Here is a 20,117-nt window from a genome sequence, read left to right on the forward strand (position 1 = left end):
TACCTTTGAATGTCTAACCTTACTCGTACAAAACAAATTGTGCATTGTCACTTTTTGAAAGTTGTGTTAAAATTCATGCGTGGAACCAACCAGTGTGCCAAATGATAAACGTCATCTGTGTCAACTAATATGAAAGAAATTTGAACTTAACACAGAAGATGAAAAAGCAAGACTGATTTTTTTCATCCACTTTCCACATGGTATCGTCATAGTTTTTACTGAACTCTCTCTGACATTCGGTTACATAATATAAGTTTGACGAGGTACTGTGGACTAAAAGAAAGCTCACGGACATCTACTGAAACAAAATCACTAAGGGGAACAACTTAAGGTGCCTAATATACACACCGATTCGATTCATCCCCATGCATTGTTGAACTTGAGAGAGTCCATGGGCATGGCACAGGAGATTGATAGCTTTAATTAGACAGTGTAGGATTGTGGAATGGTGGCAAGGTCCAACCCCTTCAGCCTCACCACAGACTCCACATGCCCTTTCAATGTGGTTAATTCCCTAAACCTGCAAGTGCCAGTTCAACAATCAAAAAGGTTACGACAGATAAAAGTATGAATTAATTGAAGAACTAGATGACAGTTCAGTGTCATCATGGAATGAATAGGATCTTACCTTGCAATCTCAGCACGCCTTCTGGCCTCTTCCGCTATCTGATTAAGTTCAGTCACAGTGGATCTCTCGCTGAACATCTTGGTGTCAGGGGGCTGCAGTCCATGCAAGGTTCTCTGAGCATGAGCCCACTTGAGTTCCCTTTCTTCCCTTCCGAAGTCTTTCTTTCTTGTGAAAGCAGTCTGCAATTTTTTTTTAAAAAAATGATAGAATAGTTCAGCAGATAATTATAGTTGAATTGGTGCATTGCCAAGCTATAGAGTACGAGTTACCCTTTGCTCGATGACCAGATCCCATGCCTTTCCACTAAGAGCATATCGGATAAAGAATTTGATGATATCAAGCGGGAAGTAGAAGATGAGGTTGTAAAGCCAAATAACACCAGCCCAACCCCATCCTATCCCTTTAATTGAAGCAAAACCCCAGTCAGCATATACAGCAATGAGTGTGGCAATCTGCATAAGCCCATGGTGAGGTAGGTTCAATAGTCTTACAGTCACATGTGTAGCATGTTATACATGAGAGGAACAAAAGGTTTACCAGCTGTGCAACAAGGAAAGCCGTCACAAGCAACAAGCCAGGCCTTTCGACAAAGGACCAACTACGAGATCTTGTCACAAAGATGAGTGCTTGACTGATAATGCTGACTTGGAGGTAGACAGCAGAAGCAAGCTTTTTGAAGTCGTCCTGTGCTGTTTTCTCGAGGTTTTCAACTTTAAATACTCTCTGATTGATTATCCATCAATAGCAATGTTAGCAAAATAGGATATGAGCAGAACAAGACCTCCTAGGAAATCTAGAAGACAAAAACTAAATCCAAGGCATAGTTTGCTTGAAAGAAAACCAAAAGCAATAAATATAATAGTTTACATGGAAGAAGTCAGTGTCATATGCAGCCCAGAAGAAAATGACCGTCATCATTGCCAGGTAACTACCAAGTACGATTCCTGTTGTGAAAATCTCAGCCAGCTTCCAGCTGTCAGGGAGGGGGGATGGTTTGACCCTATCCTTCGAAATGGTCATTATGGTACCTGGTCATGCCAATACATTGAAGAGAAAAAGGAAGATATTTCATGAAGTGGAACAACAATCTAAAGAAAATAATAGATGAAATGTGTGCTGCTCTTATGCAAGACAATGAAGAGAAAAAGTTTCCTTACCATCATTGAGAATGGCAATGATAAGGACCATGAAGGGTGGAAAGTCAAACTTCCATATTAGCGCAAGCAGCATAAAGCCCAGCTGTACAAACAAGTATACATATCAAATAAATGATAAAACAACTAAGATTTAAATCTCGAGTGGTGCCGGAGTTTATGGTACTATTTTGGTATTGTGTTAATGTTCCAATGTGTGATGCTGATGTCGAATTGAAAATAAAAGGAGGAAGAGATGAAGAAGAAAAAGAAGACAAGGCACAAGAGATATTTTGACCAGAATTGTAGCAAGCCAAGGGATGTCAAGTGTTGAGATGAGATGATACTTATTGATATGATTGTCTCGACACAAAATACATTGTCTATGCCATGTAGTAAGTATTGAGTTTCAATAATTTGTTAAAATGATACATTTTGACTTGACCGTGCCACTCAACACAATATGAGATTTCAAACCATAGAAACAACTTTTTAGTACAAGTCTAAAATGAGAATTATAACAGTTACTGGAACTGAACTATAAGATGTAAGACCAAAAAAACATACACGACCCTAGAAATGTTGCACAGAAAAGAAGATAAACTGTGAGGACTTGTTCTTAAAAAAATGTCTTGTTAACAGAACTGTGAGCAATCCTAGTGAACATTAACAAGTAATAGAAAGATACATCATTACTTTGATGTTTGATCGGGATATAACTGAACATAAATGAATAAATGTGTATCTGGAGTCAATGAGGAAAACTTACCACTATCCGAATTGTAATGGAGACTGCATATATCTGCAAAATTTGCACTACTACTTTAGCAGAGAAGCTTAAAAAAAAGCAAGAAATCAACATCTACATTCAAATGCACAACTTACTGTATAGTTCTTCATCCTCTGGAATATTGCTCGACTCGTAAGGACAGCACTGATAATCACACTCAGGCCAGGTTCAGTAAGCACAATATCTGAAGCACTACGCGCTGCATCAGTTGCATCCGCAACCGCTATTCCAATATCAGCCTTCTTGAGGGCAGGAGCGTCATTCACTCCATCACCAGTCATACCACAAATATGTTTCCTTGCTTGCAAACGTTTAACAATCTCATACTTGTGCTCTAGAAGGAAAGGAAGAAGTTTACACTTAGATTCTCAGTTAAAAATTGAACAGGTGAGCCAGTCAAAGAAAGATCAAATTAATAGCAATACCTGGAAAGACACCAGCAAAGCCATCAGCTTTCTCTATTAATTCATCAACTGGCAAAGCAGCAATAGATTCATCTTTGTTCTGCCCCAACAAGGCAGATGAAGGGTACATGTTTGTACCCATACCTAAGCGCCGGCCTGTCTCCTTTCCAATTGCCAGCTGATCACCTGACCAGAAAGAAAAAAGTCATCCGCAAATAATTATCAAAATAAATCTCAAGTTGCAATTGAAAGGACTTAAGTGTAAGCAAATAAGATATTAGAGGCTCAATCAAAGGAACAGACCTGTGATCATTTTGACATTGACACCAAGATTTAGTGCCCTCCTAATTGTCTCTGCACTATCATGTCTGGGGGGATCAAACAGTGGCAGAAGACCAATGAAGTGCCAAGGACTTCCTGGACTCTCTTTCCGTCCCTCTGGAACTTCCTGAAATGAAGAACCACCAACATTATTTCTTAAGACGCAAACAAGAATTGCCTTCTGCAACCAGGACAAAATATATACTGCGGTATTTCTAACTCACCTGATATGCTACTGCCAGTGACCGAAGCCCACGGTCTGCAAATTTGTCGATAACTGCATGAACACGGCGCTCTATCTCCAACTTGTTATGTGAAAGATTTAGAATCTGTAGGTTCAATTTCATAAACCACAGCCTTATAGAAGCATAATCATCTAAAAGTAGATGAAAGAAGGATTCTCATAGATGTCTAGCAAACAATACCTGCTCTGGTGCACCTTTGCTGACCCGATGCATTTTCCCTTCGCCATCAATGTAGGTTAAAGCAGTCCTCTTGTCTGTTGGATTAAATGGCAGAAAGTGCACTTCTTGAATACCAGCTCGGGCCTTTTACACAATGAAAAATCAAAGAAAAAAAAAACAATTCAGTTCCCTACGGCAAGTAGGTGCTACAAGTTAAAAGCACTTGAATATCATAGAAGTATCAACTGACCTCCTTTGGGTCAGCAAGCATCCCAACTATAGCAGTGTCTATAGCATCTTGATTTTCCGTTCTAGAGGCTCTAGCAGCCATTAAAATCACAGTGTCCTGGTTTACATCTCTTGAGAAAACCTAAACAAACAGTTGATGTTGCATTATTGTCAATTTGAGAAGTGACATCGACAAACAAATGTTCCTATCTCCAACCTCAATAAGGTTCTTGTCAACTGTCAGCTTGTTTAGTGTCAGAGTCCCAGTCTTATCACTACAAAGCACATCCATACCTGCCATTTCTTCAATAGCAGTCATTCTCTTTGTAATAGCCCCCTGCAAAAAGTTCAACAATATGTTGCAATCATTAAATATCACAAGAACCAAATAAGATTCATCCTGTATAGCATTCGACTGTGCATTCTATACGAGCAGTATAGTGAAGTTATTCTGTCATTTTTATCAAATGTTTTTGTACAGATTTCTTTCAAGAAATATTCATAGAAACAGTTGTTGTTCCAAGTATAATGGCTAAAATACATAAAAAAAAGTTTTGGCCCTCCCATACACCCCCAGAGGACAACTGCATAGGGAGAGGCATGCCATCGCTTGATGGAAAGCTACTGGAAGGATGATCTGATGCAGTTTTGGTCTTAAATGAAAGAAAGTATATGCTTTAAAAATAATAATAAAGGTGTTGTCCATGCCTGTGAAAGTTCGAGAGTGCACACATGTCTATAAAAAAGTGCTGAATCAAATTTATTTGAGCTATTGAAAAATAATTCTCTCACCTGCTGAGATAACCGGTGAGAGCCAATTGCCATTGTGACTGACAGAACAGTAGGCATAGCTATGGGAATCCCTCCAATGAGAAGAACCAGAAGATTGTCAATTCCAGGCCGATAAGCACGATGCTGGATCGGATACATAACAATGATCTCAACACACATTCCCACCGCAATTGAACAAATACAGAAGTTTCCAATTGCAGTCAACACCTGGTTGGCACACAGGTAGATGATATTTTCAGTCCTAACTTTATTATATGGTAAAGGGAACTAAACAAATTCAATAAACAAGGAACCAAGAGTCTTACCTTTTGGAAGTGACCAACTTGATTTGTTGAATCTACAAGGTGGGCAGCCTTTCCAAAGAATGTATGCACACCAGTGGCAATAACAACAGCCTCAATCTCACCCTGCTTACAAGTAGATCCAGAATAAACTCCATCACCAGGGCCTTTCGTGACTGGCAATGATTCTCCAGTCAAGGCACTCTGCCAAATTGAGTTCAAAGAGAATTAATATAAGATAATGTAATTTCTTTTATTACAGATAGTGGAGTGGCTAAGAACCTGATCAATTTTCAAAGGGTCCCCTTCAAGGAGGCGGGCATCAGCAGGAACAATATCCCCAAGCTTAATGCTTATGATGTCTCCTGGGACAAGGACTGCTGCATCTTCCTCGTTCCATTTGCCATCCCTCAACACCTATAGTATCGGACATCAACAATAAGAATATCAGTTGCTTAAACATGAAATAATCTCCTTTTTTTTGCCCTTTTCCAATTAGACTTCAGTTTAAGAAACGAGATATAACAGAGGAAATCAAGTGAAAAGGGGGAAAAATTGAGACCTTGGCCTTGGGAGCGAGGCGAGCCATGAGGGCGGCAGCTGCGTTGCCGGCGTTGTTCTCTTCGATGAAGCTGATGGTGGAGTTGATGATAAGAAGAGTGATAATCCCAACAAAGTCCTGCCAATCTGGAGGCTTTCCCTGTTCAAGGAAACAATTTGCAGAAACACCAACAGGTAAGACGCCAAGTATAACAAGAAGAAGATCAATCACAACTTCAATTAGGCAAAAACAGTAACCGACCCCTCCGTTGGCAAGGGCGATGGCCATGATGGCGGCGGCCTCCATAACCCAGGAAAGCGGGTTCCACATGAACCCCAAGAACTTGAGAAACTTGCTCTCCTGCACGAAATCGTCAACGCACCACCGACTTCAAGAATCATTCCTTTCAAACACACGAAAAAAATTAAGAGGAAGAATCAATCGAACACCTGCTTCTCCTCGAGCTTGTTGGGGCCGAAGATTTCGAGGCGCTGAAGGGCCTGCTCGGAGGTGAGGCCTCCAGGGCCGCATCGCAAGTTATCAAACACCTCCTCCAAAGGTATGTTTTCCTGCACAAATCAACTCCACAATCAAGAAAACTCCTCCAAAACGAAAAAATTAAAACACACAAAAAAAAAAACAGTCGATGAATAACCAGGTCCACAGCCTCCTTGAGGACGGCGTCCATGTCCACCGCCTTCTCGGCCATGAGAGGCCAAGGGGAAGAAGAGAAGATGAGCGGAACAAGAGCGGCGGAGAGAAGGGTGGAGAGAGAAATAGAGACGGGAAGTCGAGCGTGCGTAATTATGCAGTGGAGCAAGAGCGCGATATGATAATTAATATTCTGGAATATTTTATTCTACCCCGTAAAGTTTTTTAATTTTCACAGAAACTCTTTATAAATCAAAAGGCCTAAATTAGAAGGATGTCTATATTTCTAAATTGCGGAAGCCAGCCTTTTGGTTAGTACGATATTTTCCCTTAAATTTTTTTATCTTGCCCCGTTTATTTGTTAAATTTCCAATTTTACTTCATGTATTTCAAACTCTCTCAAGGTGGGCCCATATAGTAGTGTTTTAGTTGGCCAATTATTTAGGGCGATATGAGGTTCTAAAGCCATCTTTTTCAATACTTTACTAATTTTAAAGCTATGCTACCATGTTTAACTTCTACACTAATTAATTTTTTAAAGAAAAATAATGATAGTTTATATTAAGTAAAAATTAAGAACTTTAGACATTATTAATTATCAGAATGATGATATAAAAAAAATGGCATTTTTTTATTATTTTTTCTTTCTTTCGTTTTTACACATTTATGATCTGTACTTTTTAAGGTTATCATTTTATCATCAAATTTCTCAATATTTACTTTTATTGATTTTCTCAAATAAAAAGCTTGGCCTACTTTCCCTTAAAGAGATGATGGCTTTCATCAATCTCATAGTTATTTGTAGAAAGATAAATTCATAAATTAAGTAGATCATCACATGATAAAATATGATGGCTTCCGTTAGCATCTTCTTATGCAAGCCTTTTTTGTTATCAAAGGACATTTGAATTCTCTTTTGAGTAACAAGTATCATTGATGTTAGGTGTCATGCAAAGTCATAGTACATTTTGGATTAATCATCTATTCACTAATATTAGTGGATCATAAGATTTAAATGTTTGATATATATTAAAAAAAACCATTGATATACCTTCTAAGGTAAAACAAAAACACCTAAATGAAATTCATATTTTAGCATTCTCTAAATTTTCTTTCCTATTTACTTTTTCTTAATATTTTATATGCCTAATTTGGTGGTTGTTTGGCCTAAGTAATAAAGGAGTAAATCTTTATGTAAAAATTAAACATTTAAATCAAGCACTAATATTATTAGGAAATATTTAATATTATTGCTCTTACTTAAATTGGTTTTTGTTCTATTTAAAAAAACAGAAAAGATTTTTTTTGGGTCGAGAGATAAAGGTTGGTGTGGGTAGCATCAACTTTGCAATAGGATTCCTTGGTGTTGGTGGGGTTGGAAATCCACCGCCCATCTTCTCTTTAATAATTTATTCTTTTTCAACAAACTTTCAAAAGGCATCTTATCTAATGAATGTGCGAATCGTTAATTGTTCAACTCAATTGGCAAAGTTCCATCAAATTTTTTATTATTATGTTCAATAATAATTATTAAAATAAAAATTTATAAAGATAAAAATATATATAATAAAATATTATTTTTAATGCGAGCAGTTAGAACGGAGTATTACATGACAGTCAAAATCAAGAGATGTATCAGTCAATGTTATTAAAATCACAAGTGAACTCGTAAAATCTTATAAAATCATGAGTTTACTTATGAAAATCGAGTGAAATCGTGATAAAATCATGTATTAAAGTAAAATCAGAGTAAAATCGGATCAAAATCGGAAAATCATATTAATTTAAACGTGTAAAAATATGATTTTTGAGATAATTTTATCGATTTTGTGTTGTAAATAAAAGGAAACTATTTTTGGCAAAATGAGATCGTTTTGGGACGATTTTAGATTTGTATTTGTCTATAAATGATTTATATTAATGTTATCTTATGTTTTATTTATCTTTAGATTTAAGTTTAGACTTAAAATCATATTTATGTTGTATTTTCATGGTAAGTATTTAGTTGTTTAAAAGTTTAAATATGAGTAGTTTATGATTATATGAATTAAAATATTATATATGTAGATTTATGTTTTAATTTAGATTAAAATATATAATGATCAATTAAAAAAATATATCAAACTTATTTTAAAATTGATTTAAATTATGATGTAAAATCTTACGATTTTATGATTCGATCTTATGATTGTTCTAACAAATTTACCTAAACTCTCGATTTTGACAACACTAGTATCAATCAAAGTAAAGGCAAGGTGGCGATCCAAGTCAATGAGAGGTGGTAGTCAAGGGATCACTCACAATAAGCCTTGGTTCCTCACCTAGCGCTAAGATCCTCAATACAAGGACATCCGGCCAACAGGTCGGTCAGACTAAAGGAGTCTGGTGTTTCCTGCCTGTAGCAAGACTCCTAGAATTTATCCAATCAGCCATCATCTGTCCAAGTTCAAGAGAGTTCTGACCGACCACAAGGTCTGTCGGGAATAATATTCGGACATGACCCGAGGACCTAGCGTCCCGCTCTAGGTGCCTGATATACAGTGAGTGGGTTGATCCGACAACCAGTTAAACATATGAGTCTTTACTGTTCATTCTTCCGTCCTCTTGCATATGGGTGGTCGGTTAAACAACTAACTAGAGTTACAAGTCTCGATATCCATATTTTCGTCGAGCAAACATATAAGGCAAATCTCAGAAGAAACCTAACTAGATTTTTAAAACTCATATATTACTTCAGGGACAAGCATCCCGGTATAGGGATGATCGATTGGAAGTATCAATCAAGCCTCTTGGGCATATATACACCCGGTCTGCTAAATATCCGAGCGAGATATCTCCGGAGGATCACATTATAAGAGAATTAACAACCGCTTGTCAGAGAATATTCTTCTGTTATTACATTGGCATTTAATAAAACTTTTTTCTTGAAGGTGACTACATTTTTCATTTGTCGATACTTTATGACATCATATTACTTCAACCGTCTCATTAATGACGTCAGTTATAAAAATAAAAATGGTGCATACGGATACCAAAAGATTCCTTAAACGACAACTATACGCCTTCCAGAATATATATTCTTTTACTCGATAACTTTTTTAACACCCGACATTTTCTGTCACCTTATGATTATGGAGATTATTAGAGGTGATATATAAAAGAGGTTCTTTTCGATGACAATGTACGTTTTGGCTACGTTTTGGAGCATATTTTTACTACACACATACTCTGCTACACATCTATTGTTCAATTTTTTGTTTGAGCATCACATTGACTTGAGCATCCGAAGATCTTCGCTAGAAACCATTTCCCTAGTTTTTGAGTACTGACGTTTGTCTGCTCTCTCGAGTGTACGCAGGAAGAATTTTCACTCTCGTTCACAACCCTTACTAAAATCTAAGTCTTCATTTAATCAACCTCATAACCACCTGTCCAGTGCATCATCTTTCATGACATCCTTAAGATGTATGAGATATCCTCGTGATATATACAAGACATCCTTAAAATTATCCTTGAGATATAATCTGATCCGTCCGATTGATAAAGGGACATGAGGATAGAGATATTTATGGATAGAGGATCTGAACTCTTTCTTTTCAACTTTTAAGATAGGGACAATTTTGATATTTTAAAAACTGAGATATCTTTTCAAAAATATATCAATAGGAATGTCCGGGAGTAAATTGCAATTTAACAAAACCCGGGAACCAATGAGAAAAAGTAAACTCCAAGAGGTCAGCGAAAATTTCATGCAATAAAATACATGAAAATTTTCGAACAGAGCCACGTCATGAGGTCCGACCTAAAAGATAAGTTAGTAAATTTTTACCACGCGTCCGTACGCCAATTATTATGAGTATTAAAAAAGGACTATTCAAAGAACATTCCAACGCAAGGATTTTCCAAGATTTGATAATCCTTGACCATAAATTACTTGAAAATCTTCGTTTCTAGATCTTGCGTGGCTTGCTAATAATATATAATATATTTAATCTTAATCAAAAGATTTAATAATATATTTTTTACTACCATCATCCCAAAATCTTACTATTTTATTAAAAATCTCTCCCCTTTATTAACTAACTTTGGTGAAGCCTAAAATGAATTTACTTTAATATTCTTTTTCCTATTTACATTAAAAATAATTCCAAGATTTATTAGTAATTCTACAAGCAAAACAATCAGTGATCTAGAGTTCGAGGCTCAGCTGCGGCGTATTATTATGAATTTTTCTCATCATTAATTTTCTCTGGTTATTTTATATAAAAAAATATAGTTCTCTTTAGTCCCACATCTTAGAATTTTTGATAACATGATCAAAGAAGTTTCTATAAATATTTCAGACCGACAATATTAAAAATATATTTTTCTTAATTTTTTTACTAAGATAAGTATAATATTAAATTAAATTAATTTTTTTCATAGGGAAGCCCGTTACAGTAGTTTGTTGCTGGGATTCTCTAGCATTACCCTTGCATTATTGCACTATTGCATGAATTTGACGAATCTTGCTCAAATAATTAATTCTTAATTCTGAACGTAAGGGTGAGACTCGAAAATCCAAACAATTCGATTTTCAAAAGTCATGACTCTACTAATGACTCTACTTTAGTATTATAATACTAAAATGCTTTAATTAATATAATTTCATTATAAAGGGTCAATGTAATTTTAATATATTATATTACACACTATCACTAGTATTTATAAAAAATTTTACACTATGTTATCAATTATAATATGTGAAACTAAAGTAAAACTTTATAATATATATTTTTTATATAAAAAATAATCAAATAAAATTATTATTTTAAAATTATTTTTAGTATGAAAAAAATATAAACATAATTTAATTTTAAATTTCATCAAAATTAACTATTAAATGGTCTAGATTTTTAAGATAAAAAAATATTTAGAAGTTGTAAATTTTTCAAGGAAAATTTAGTTTTGCATTAATGATAAGGATGTTCACTACTCTTAAGTCACTCTAATAAATTCATCTTTCCACTAATTTTCATATTGAAGTTACTACTAGAACTTTAAATTCACACGTTAATCATGTTAGAGAATTGGATTTGATAAGAATATTTTACACCAGTCCTAGTGGATCTATTTGAAACTTTTTTTATTAAAAAGACCTTTTTGGAAAATAAGAGATACTTTATTTTGCATGCATGCCTACATCTCATTTAATCATTTAATGTTTATTTATTGGCCCACTTAAACATTTATACATGTAAAAGAACTAAAATTCAAAAGTAGAACACCACCCAACGTTAAGGGCACAAAGTTCCAAACATAAAAAAAAAAAAAAACTAAAAAAATGAAAAGAGGAGAAACGTGCAAGGATTTTCTTGCACATTTTGACATAGACATGGCCACATTTTCTCACCTTGAAAATTTATGGATTTGTACTCACTTGGCCTAAGGTTGATAAGGACCACCCACCCACATATCATTCATTCTACTTTCTTTAATCTCTTAGTCTTATTTTTCTTAATTTACACGCATATGATTTTGAGGGGCAATATATATATGAGGAGAATTGAAGAAGAAGATTGATGTCCAATTGGATAATTAGTTCTCCAAAAAAAAATGGTATTTAATGACTTGTTTCCTCCTAACATAGAGGAAATATATTTATTTTATTAAAATAAAGATAAATAAATATTCAAAGACTTGTGACATGGCAAGTGTAAGGCGAACAATTGTTGACACTAGTTGTCAATTTTTATTTTGTTTCTTTAGTTTGATTGATGAGAGTTGATTAAGTAGGTGAGAAAAGTTGTTATAAATTCATAATAAAAAAAAGGTATTAGATGGTGATGAATCAAGAGGAGTGACTTTGTTGTCTTAAATTCTATTATAAATTCCTTGATGATCTAAATGAAGTTAGTCTTATTAAAATTGAAACCTTTCAAGTGTTTTACATGAGTTTACAATGAGAGGGATTCAATATTAGCTGAGTGACTAGATGTAGGTTGATTGAGAACATATAATACTAAATTCCCCCTTGACCAAATTGATGCTTAAACAACCTCTTAATTGCATCACTGTTAGGTCAGAAGTTTAGTGCTAACCATTTTGCCTAATTATGGCCCATGATAGTCATTTAACAACTAAGAACTCATAACTTTTTTTTAATGAAATGGCAAGAAGATAATCAGCTACCCCATTATCAAAAGTTGATTTACAGATTAATATGTTTCATCTTTAGGATGCACTAAACCTTCCTGGCACTGGTGCTAAGTGACCACCACTTCCTGCCACTAGCGTTTCATATTTATCTTTGATTAAATTTAAATTCATAATAAAAATGGTAAAATTAGGCTTTAATAAATTACGGATGCCTTATTTTTTTTTCTTATTGGGCCAATACGGCCCATTGCGCCATAAGGCCCATTTATCACACCGATCGCCGTGGTCTGGAAAGCTCTCTCGCTCTCTCTCTCTCTCTCTCTCTCCCCTTTGGTTGTTGCGGCGTTCTCTGGCCGACCTCCGTAAGAGCATCCGGGTTAGGGTTGAGGTTGGACCGGTGAGCTCGTCGCCTTCGCCCTCGCCACTCTTCCAGTTCTAGATCGCCGCGGCGCCATTCCGATCGGGCACTGGATGCAGATCGATCCCCTCACTCTCAGAGAGTTCTAGGGTTCGTGGCTTTGTTTCACAATTTTTTCCCAAATTGGCCGAGATCTGATTTGTTCTTCCTCGGAAACATGGTCCGTGCCATTCGTCATTCTCTAGTTGAAAAAGTTCGCATCTTTCGTCTCCCAGAAGAAAGCCATGCGGCAACCCGGCATGTGAAGCTTCTGTTTGAGAGATCCAAGGAGAAGTAGGGCTTTTCAATCTGAGGTACTGGCTCGAAGATATATGCTTGATCTAGATTTCCATTAGTTTCTGACCTAAACTTGCTCTAGAATTCAGATTGAGTTGAATTTTATATGCAGAAAAGCCAATTCATAAGATGAAGTCTAATCATGTACAAACTCATCTACGTCTATTACAATCAAACTTACAAGAATTGGCAGCAATGTCCATCCAATAACACCAGTAAAGAATCAATGTGCACTGTGTGTATATTCTATCGTTAAGAATCAAAGTAATTCTATCTGTGTGATCTTCTGTCTTGGTGAGCTGCTTAGAGAAAGAACAGAAACAAGAACAAAAATCCTATGCTGGTCCATAGAAGCTTGTGGCAGACCATGTGTGATACTCCATTAGCATTGAATTGCCCAGTGTTTAGGAACTGATTCCTGCCAGATGATGTACTAACATTGACAGACTGAGAACCTGAAAAAATATATATATACATGGTTTGAGCAGAACAAAAGGATTTGTAACTGATTAGAGACTTACAATCATAATTCCTCCAGCCTATGCGCTGATTTGCCAAATCATAAACAACTATCTTATCCTTTAGAACAAGGTCTGCAGAGAAGGATGTGCATCATAATTTGATACAGAAACACAAAAATAACAGCCACTGCTAGATAATCCGACACACGACAAAGTGAATGAAGGTTTAGTCTACAAACCTCCCAGAATGGTTATTTCTGAACCTTTGTTGTTTTGAAAGCCTATACACCATATGATAGTATCACCCTGCACATAGATAATTGATATTCATATCAGATACTATAATAGTGGAATGCTTTCTCGAGAAATCATACTGATAAAGAACTCATATGATGAAGGTTGAGAATACATCAATAGCATAAGATAGTAACTTACGTCAATCCCTTGCTGTAATAGATAGTTCTCAGGCTTTAGTGACATGGAAACACTGCCCTTAAAGTTCAGTGTAACAGAAGGAAATGATTCATCAAGACTGTAATCAAGAGATGTATCAAATTGTGTTAGTAAATTCAATACATGGCACCATGCTGTTATACAAGTTGAATTGCCCCAAAAATGAAGAAGCATTGTGTTGTGCATTGAAAAAACCTGCTGGAAGTCACAAAACACTCGTTTCCACCGGAAGTAGAGATTGATCGCACCGATGATGAAACAGAAGCAATTATCTGCAAGAAGGTGTGTGGAATTTATTACTAGATTAGAACATAATACCAAAACAGATTCATAAAAAGGGTGATGATTTTCCCAATTACATTGCAATGTTTAGGAATAATTAACAAGCAACAAGCTAACTTACTGCGTTAACGAAAGGACCATAGGCCTGTTCAGCAAGGTAAGCCAATGTGGTACCAGAGTCAACAATGGTCCCTCGAGTGTCTGTTGTGGTGAACACTGATGAGTCAATGGACAGTGCCTGGCCATTGACAGTGATGCTCTCTAGATTTATATTGTAATGAGGCCTGTTGTGGCAAGTATTCAAAAAAAGGAAGAATCAGCAAACATTCATGGTACACCTGAAAGATAAAAATCTTCTATGAACAAGGACTTACTGGGATGGCACAAGCGGGGTATAGACAATACCCGGTTCCACAATCTCTCCCAGCACCAAAATGCCTCCACCGCTATCTGAACTGCTCAGGCAGTGAGAGAAAACTGAAGGAGCAACGCCTGCAGAAGACAGTTGAGAAATGACGGATAATCCATTCTGTCCAAACCCTAAAATCCCACCAACTGCCTTGTCTGACTTTGTCAAATCCCCAGACTGTGAGTTGCTGCATCTGTATATATTAATTTAGTAAGAAGAAGGGAAAGAACACCTCCTACTATTAATTTAATAGTGATATATACCCGAAAACAATTTGAGCTGACGAATTTAATGACTGTTGATCTCCTGTGATCGTATCAAAGTAGATAGTATCATACACATAATAGCCTGCAGTTCCACTCCCATCGCCATACTGGAAGGAGTAACTGCAAGCATGACGTGAAGAGCCGGAAGGACACACGGCCTCTCCAGTTTGGAGGGCAGACGTGCAACGATCGTCGGAGCAAGTAAGAACTGTAGAGGTGGATGACTTGTCTGGTTCATAGAAGTTCAGTTGGATCTGCATATGAGAAAATGGCAATCACTGAAGTATGATGAAGAGAAATCACAATTGGGATGCAGGAGATCTTACATTCAACCCGCTGGATATCGGGCACCCATCGCAAGAACTGCAAGTCACCCACAAGACGTCGCTCCCTGTATCGATCTGAACGTAGTAGTCTCTAGCTGGGTTCCCCAGTCTCACGCGTGTATAATAAAGCCTGAAGCAGCATGGCATGGCCGGATTGAGGCAGTTTAGACGTCAACGTAAACTGACTCGAATGTTTCAACTAATTTGTCAGACATGTTTCTTGATTAGAAAGGAGGGGGAAAAAGGGCTAATTTTAGAAAGCCGAAAAAAAAAGAAGGAATTTCAAGAACAGCTTGGGATTCGAGAACGAACATTCCGATTCGATTCTGAATCGTTGGAATTAAACGCAGAAAAGGAAGAAAAAAAAATAGGAACTTTCCGCAAAGAGAAAGCGCAAACGCACCCGAAAGTGAAGGGATTGGCGGAGCCCTCGACGGGGAAATCCACCACGCCGGATGTGCCCAGCAGGGACCGGCCATGGCGAGCTCGATCGCGCGCGAGGAGGTGATCCAGGCGGACGCCCTTCGTCGGAAGCGCTCGCTCCAGCCTCAGGCCGGCCTGGAACGCGCCGGAGTCGCGCTGAGCGGTAAACATTCCGGCGGCGGAGGCAGAAAGGAGGAGGAGGAGGAGGATCAGCGGCGGAATCCGCATCTTCCGCCCACCGACGACCATCCCCGCTCCTTCTTGCCGTAATCGAATCCAAGCGAGGTTTGATCGTGCGGCATTTATAGGCCTCGTTTCCTTCTTCCTCTGTTTTTGCCTTTTTTGACTAAATAAAACTAATTGTTGATTAAATTAATGCCAATTGGCGCTTCGCTCAATTTTAGAATGATTAAATTAATTAAATAATGAGGAATATTATGCTTCCCCATGGATTGTTTGAGCAGGCAGGAATAAAATAAAATATTACCATTAAATATATTGGAAGGTGATGAAAATAAATAATAAAGTAGGATAAGTAGATAACTTAATGCACCAACAACAGTCGCTCATTCTTTATATAAATCTCATAATTGACTAATAAACAATATTCCTTAGTTGATTTTTTTTTTTGAAAATATACCTTGATTTTTAAAATTATTAAAAATCATGTCATATTTGGAGAGAATAGAATCATTGGTGTATTTAAGAATTATTTATTTATGTAATGTGGGAGCATTCATGTGGCTATGCTTTTTGGGCCCACTATTGACTCAATATGGACCGGATTTGGGTTCGAAATTGGCCTTTAACAGACAAATCCAACCAAATACTCAAAAAAGGTGTTGAGAAAGGGGAAAAAATATTATCAGAGCCAGGTTTCGATCCTAGGACCTGTGGGTTATGGGCCCACCACGCTTCCGCTGCGCCACTCTGATATGCTTTAAGAGGTGAAAATTTGTTTATTTGTAACTAACTAAGATCACTGCGGTTGTTTATGGGTCTAAAATCTCCCATTTGCGTTATCGGATCCGGCCCGTTAAAGTTCATGAAAGGGCAACCCTGTAATGTTACTGCATAATATTCTGCGTTGTGGCCATATGTTGACCTTAATGCCCTCTTTCCTTCTCGCATCGGCGGTCATCTCCTCCATTTCGCTTCTGCCCTTTTGCCCTCTTCCTTCCCCAAACCCTTCCTTTTCTTCCCTTCCTCGCCTTCTAAATCCCTTCTCCCTCCCTTCAAATCTCTTCTCCTCCTCCTCTTCCTCCCTCCTTCCCGCGTACTGAAGGAGGCTCCAAACGAGCCCTAGATTTCCTTCTCCTTCTCGACTTCGCCTGGCGTGTCCCGGCTGGTTCTGCGTCGTTTTGCGACGCCTTTCGCGTTCCCTCATCAAATATCGGATCTTGGCGGCCTTCCTTCGAGGCTGGTGGTCTTCGAGTTAGCATTTAGCGTGTACGAGGTATTCTTGCTGCTTTTCTATTTCCGGATGTTGCGTTCTTTCGGCGAAGTTTGTGTTTTGAAGCAAATCGGTAGGGTTTGGGTCGGGTTTATATGAATACTACTGCGTCGTTGGTTATGGAGATGGAAAGTTGGAATTTTGGACTTCAGATTAGCACAAAGCTGTAATTTTTCTTTCATGAGCTACGTTTTAGTAGTGACGATTATTTAATTATGGGGGTTTTCACATTGTCTATCATGGTTTTGAAGTTCGGCAGCTATTGACGGACTAGTTTTTGAGCTGTGTTGAGTGCTTTTGCAGGCTTAACAATGGCCGACCATGATTTGGTTCTTGGAAATCCTGGTTTAGCTCTCGGCCAGAACCACGAGCTAGTTATTGGTGAAGGCCAGGGTTTAGGCCTTGGACATAGACATGGTCTGGTTCTTAGCCACCCCCATGATCATGACCTCGATCTAGGCCAATCCCACAGTCATGATCTTGCACTTGGACATTCAAATGAGAGTCAACTAGTTTTGGGGCACCATCACCATCAGCACCACCACGACCATGGCCATGACGACGGCGAGGAGCTGGCTTTAGGACAGAATCATGACGCTGATCAAGATAGCCTTGCACAGAGTCACGAGTTGGGTATATCAGACAACCATGAGTTGACTCTTGCTGAAACCCATGATCTCAGCGTTGATCATAGCTTGGACCAGCTATCCGTGGACCATGAGCAGGAGCTTGCCCTTGGATTGACACAAGAGATGTTGCAGGGTCAGCTAGTAGTGTCACAGGTGTTGCAGGCCCGAGCGGTGGTTGTGAGTCCGGACCACCAGCTCACTGTGGGACAGGAGTTTGCTGATGTCAAGAGCTGTCGGCGAGCTATACGGGACACAGCCATTGCTTGCCACTTTGAAATTCAAACTGTTAAGTCAGATAAGACACGCTTCACAGCAAGGTGTGCCGCTGAGGGTTGCCCATGGCGCATTCATGCAGCAAAGCTCACTGGTGTGCCAAACTTCACTATCAGGACCATCAATGAGACACATACATGCAGCGGAATTTACCATCTCGGGCATCAACAGGCATCAGTTGAGTGGGTGGCAAATTCTGTTGAGGAACAGCTTCGGGAGAACCCACACTACAAGCCAAAGGAGATACTAGAAGAGATCCACCGTATGCATGGAATAACATTGTCATACAAGCAAGCCTGGAGAGGAAAGGAGAGGATTATGGCTACAGTTCGTGGCTCCTTTGAAGAAGGGTATCGGCTCTTACCACAGTATTGTGAACAAATTAAGAGGACAAACCCAGGAAGCATTGCAAGTGTATACAAAAATCCAGAAGATGATTGTTTTCAACGACTGTTCATCTCATTCTACGCTTCAATATATGGTTTTGTAAATGCCTGCCGACCACTGATTGGGTTAGATAAGACTGTTTTAAAGAGCAAATATCTGGGAACCTTACTCCTGGCCACTGGATTTGATGGAGATGGTGCTCTATTCCCTCTAGCTTTTGGGGTGGTTGATGAGGCAAGCGATGAAAATTGGATATGGTTTTTGTCTGAATTGCATGCTTTACTTGAGGCCAATACAGAGAACATGCCAAGGCTCACAATTTTGTCAGATAGGCAGAAAGGAATTGTAGATGGTGTCGACTTCAACTTCCCAACTGCCTTCCATGGATTCTGCATGCACCATCTCACTGAGAGTTTCCGCAAAGAGTTCAGCAACTCTGCACTTGTTGATATCTTCTGGGGAGCTGCTCATGCTCTCACAGATTATGAATTTGATGCTAAAATGAGAGAAATTGAGCAAATATCACCCGAAGCTGCCTTCTGGATTGGAAGGATTCCACCGCGTCTTTGGGCAACTGCCTACTTTGAGGGAACACGATTCGGACACCTGACAGCAAATATTGTCGAGTCGATTAATGGTTGGATACTTGAAGCTTCTTCACTCCCAATAATCCAGATGATGGAGTACATCAGGCGGCAATTAATGACTTGGTTTAATGAGCGACGTGAAGCAAGCATGCAGTGGGGGACAATCCTCGTGCCTTCAGCTGAACGGCGTGTCTCTGATGCAATAGAACATGCAAGAGGCTATCAGGTTGGAAGGGCAAATGAAGCGGAGTTCGAAGTTGTTTCTCCTCGCGAAGGCAGCATAATTGTGGACATCCGCAACCGCTGTTGCCTTTGCCGAGGTTGGCAGCTCTATGGCTTGCCCTGTGCTCATGGAGTGGCTGCACTTCTCTCTTGTCGACAGAATGTTCATCGCTACACTGAGAGCTGCTTCACTGTGGCAACATATCGGAAGGCATATTCGCAGACTATACATCCAATTCCAGACAAGAGCCTTTGGAAGGAAATGTCTGACTCAAATCAAAATGCCAATAATCAGATTGCCTTGGTAGTTAATCCACCCAAGTCACTTAGGCCACCCACAAAGCCAAGAAAGAAGAGAGTTCGCTCGGAAGATCAAGGACGGGCTAAGCGAATCGTGCATTGTAGCCGATGCAATCAAACAGGTCACTTCCGAACAACATGTGCAGCGCCTGTATAATACATTGTTGGCATTCGGGTAGTCAGTATCCTCTCCTTTTCGTATATATAGATTATGGTAGACTGATAGGCTTCAAGAGGAGTTAATTTGAGTTTTTTTCTTCAATGGTAGACTGTTAGGTGTCTCATCCTCTAGGGTATAGTAAGGACCTTCATCATTGTATTAGCATATTGTTTGTCTGCTTATTTATTTCAGGACTCCTTAAGATATAGTGTCTGTTTTTCTTTTTGTTTGTTTTATCTGCTTCAAGGACCATCTAATAAAGTTTTGCATTTGAACTGGTAAATCCTGTATCTATTTTTTGTTCCAGATGGACAACTTTTTCTCCCTGCATAGTATTCTTCGAATTGTCTCTGCACTTCTGTTGTCTCAGTTTAAGCTTTGTTATGCTTTGGCAGATGATTTTGTAAATCAAACAACAATTCATAGGTGTCCAGTCTTTTTTTTTCACCAAACAATAAAGTAAGTTTTAATCGTTTTAATG

At 38.3% G+C, this 20,117-nt stretch overlaps 3 protein-coding genes and 1 long non-coding RNA gene across 8 annotated transcripts; 2 read left to right on the forward strand and 2 right to left on the reverse strand.

Moving 5' to 3' along the window:
* Positions 1 to 159: 159 nt before the first annotated feature.
* Positions 160 to 6,339, reverse strand: LOC122014626 (plasma membrane ATPase 1-like). The gene is made up of 21 exons (XM_042570953.1): positions 6,178 to 6,339; positions 5,972 to 6,091; positions 5,784 to 5,882; positions 5,544 to 5,681; positions 5,264 to 5,398; positions 5,006 to 5,185; positions 4,701 to 4,907; positions 4,126 to 4,245; positions 3,931 to 4,050; positions 3,702 to 3,824; positions 3,501 to 3,605; positions 3,259 to 3,403; positions 2,977 to 3,141; positions 2,647 to 2,885; positions 2,531 to 2,563; positions 1,786 to 1,867; positions 1,496 to 1,656; positions 1,166 to 1,351; positions 898 to 1,080; positions 629 to 807; positions 160 to 520 (listed from the first exon to the last, which is right to left on the reverse strand). Exons 1-21 carry the CDS (start codon positions 6,229 to 6,231, stop codon positions 424 to 426), a joined length of 2,871 nt encoding a protein of 956 aa, XP_042426887.1. The 5' UTR covers positions 6,232 to 6,339; the 3' UTR covers positions 160 to 423.
* A 6,257-nt stretch (positions 6,340 to 12,596) lies between these two features.
* On the forward strand, positions 12,597 to 13,185 carry LOC122014660. The gene is made up of 2 exons (XR_006120738.1): positions 12,597 to 13,022; positions 13,118 to 13,185. It is a non-coding gene; the product is annotated as an uncharacterized LOC122014660 (long non-coding RNA).
* On the reverse strand, positions 13,096 to 15,941 carry LOC122014637 (aspartic proteinase 36-like). Of its 5 annotated transcripts, none has more exons than XM_042570971.1 (10): positions 15,606 to 15,941; positions 15,203 to 15,332; positions 14,874 to 15,130; positions 14,576 to 14,797; positions 14,323 to 14,485; positions 14,115 to 14,191; positions 13,902 to 13,998; positions 13,706 to 13,772; positions 13,527 to 13,598; positions 13,096 to 13,460 (listed from the first exon to the last, which is right to left on the reverse strand). In XM_042570971.1, the coding sequence occupies exons 1-10, from the start codon at positions 15,872 to 15,874 to the stop codon at positions 13,309 to 13,311; spliced, it is 1,506 nt and encodes a 501-aa protein (XP_042426905.1). In that variant the 5' UTR covers positions 15,875 to 15,941; the 3' UTR covers positions 13,096 to 13,308. The 5 variants fall into 5 exon arrangements, with proteins under 5 accessions (XP_042426905.1, XP_042426898.1, XP_042426931.1 ...); XM_042570964.1 differs by having other exon boundaries at positions 14,576 to 14,803; positions 15,606 to 15,939; XM_042570997.1 differs by having other exon boundaries at positions 14,576 to 14,803; positions 15,203 to 15,401; positions 15,606 to 15,745.
* A 703-nt stretch (positions 15,942 to 16,644) lies between these two features.
* Positions 16,645 to 19,962, forward strand: LOC122014668. The gene is made up of 2 exons (XM_042571016.1): positions 16,645 to 17,081; positions 17,382 to 19,962. The coding sequence occupies exon 2, from the start codon at positions 17,390 to 17,392 to the stop codon at positions 19,631 to 19,633; it is 2,244 nt and encodes a 747-aa protein (XP_042426950.1). The 5' UTR covers positions 16,645 to 17,081; positions 17,382 to 17,389; the 3' UTR covers positions 19,634 to 19,962.
* Positions 19,963 to 20,117: the final 155 nt, after the last annotated feature.

The sequence above is a fragment of the Zingiber officinale genome, chromosome 1A (assembly GCF_018446385.1).
Source record: "Zingiber officinale cultivar Zhangliang chromosome 1A, Zo_v1.1, whole genome shotgun sequence".
NCBI lineage: Eukaryota > Viridiplantae > Streptophyta > Magnoliopsida > Zingiberales > Zingiberaceae > Zingiber > Zingiber officinale.

Bases quoted from the DNA above. Each gene is read 5' to 3' on its own strand.
- LOC122014626 (XM_042570953.1), bottom strand. From the start codon at position 6,231: ATGGCCGAGAAGGCGGTGGACATGGACGCCGTCCTCAAGGAGGCTGTG. The intron at 5,399-5,543 runs GTCTCAATTTTT...CCGATACTATAG, and splicing joins GCCTCGCTCCCAAGGCCAAG to GTGTTGAGGGATGGCAAATG. The intron at 4,051-4,125 runs GTTGGAGATAGG...CTGTTTGTTTAG, and splicing joins TTGACAAGAACCTTATTGAG to GTTTTCTCAAGAGATGTAAA.
- LOC122014637 (XM_042570964.1), bottom strand. From the start codon at position 15,874: ATGGTCGTCGGTGGGCGGAAGATGCGGATTCCGCCGCTGATCCTCCTC. The intron at 13,999-14,114 runs GTTTTTTCAATG...TCTTGATTACAG, and splicing joins TGTTTTGTGACTTCCAGCAG to TCTTGATGAATCATTTCCTT. The intron at 13,461-13,526 runs GTAAGTCTCTAA...ATATTTTTTCAG, and splicing joins AGGCTGGAGGAATTATGATT to GTTCTCAGTCTGTCAATGTT.
- LOC122014668 (XM_042571016.1), top strand. From the start codon at position 17,390: ATGGCCGACCATGATTTGGTTCTTGGAAATCCTGGTTTAGCTCTCGGC.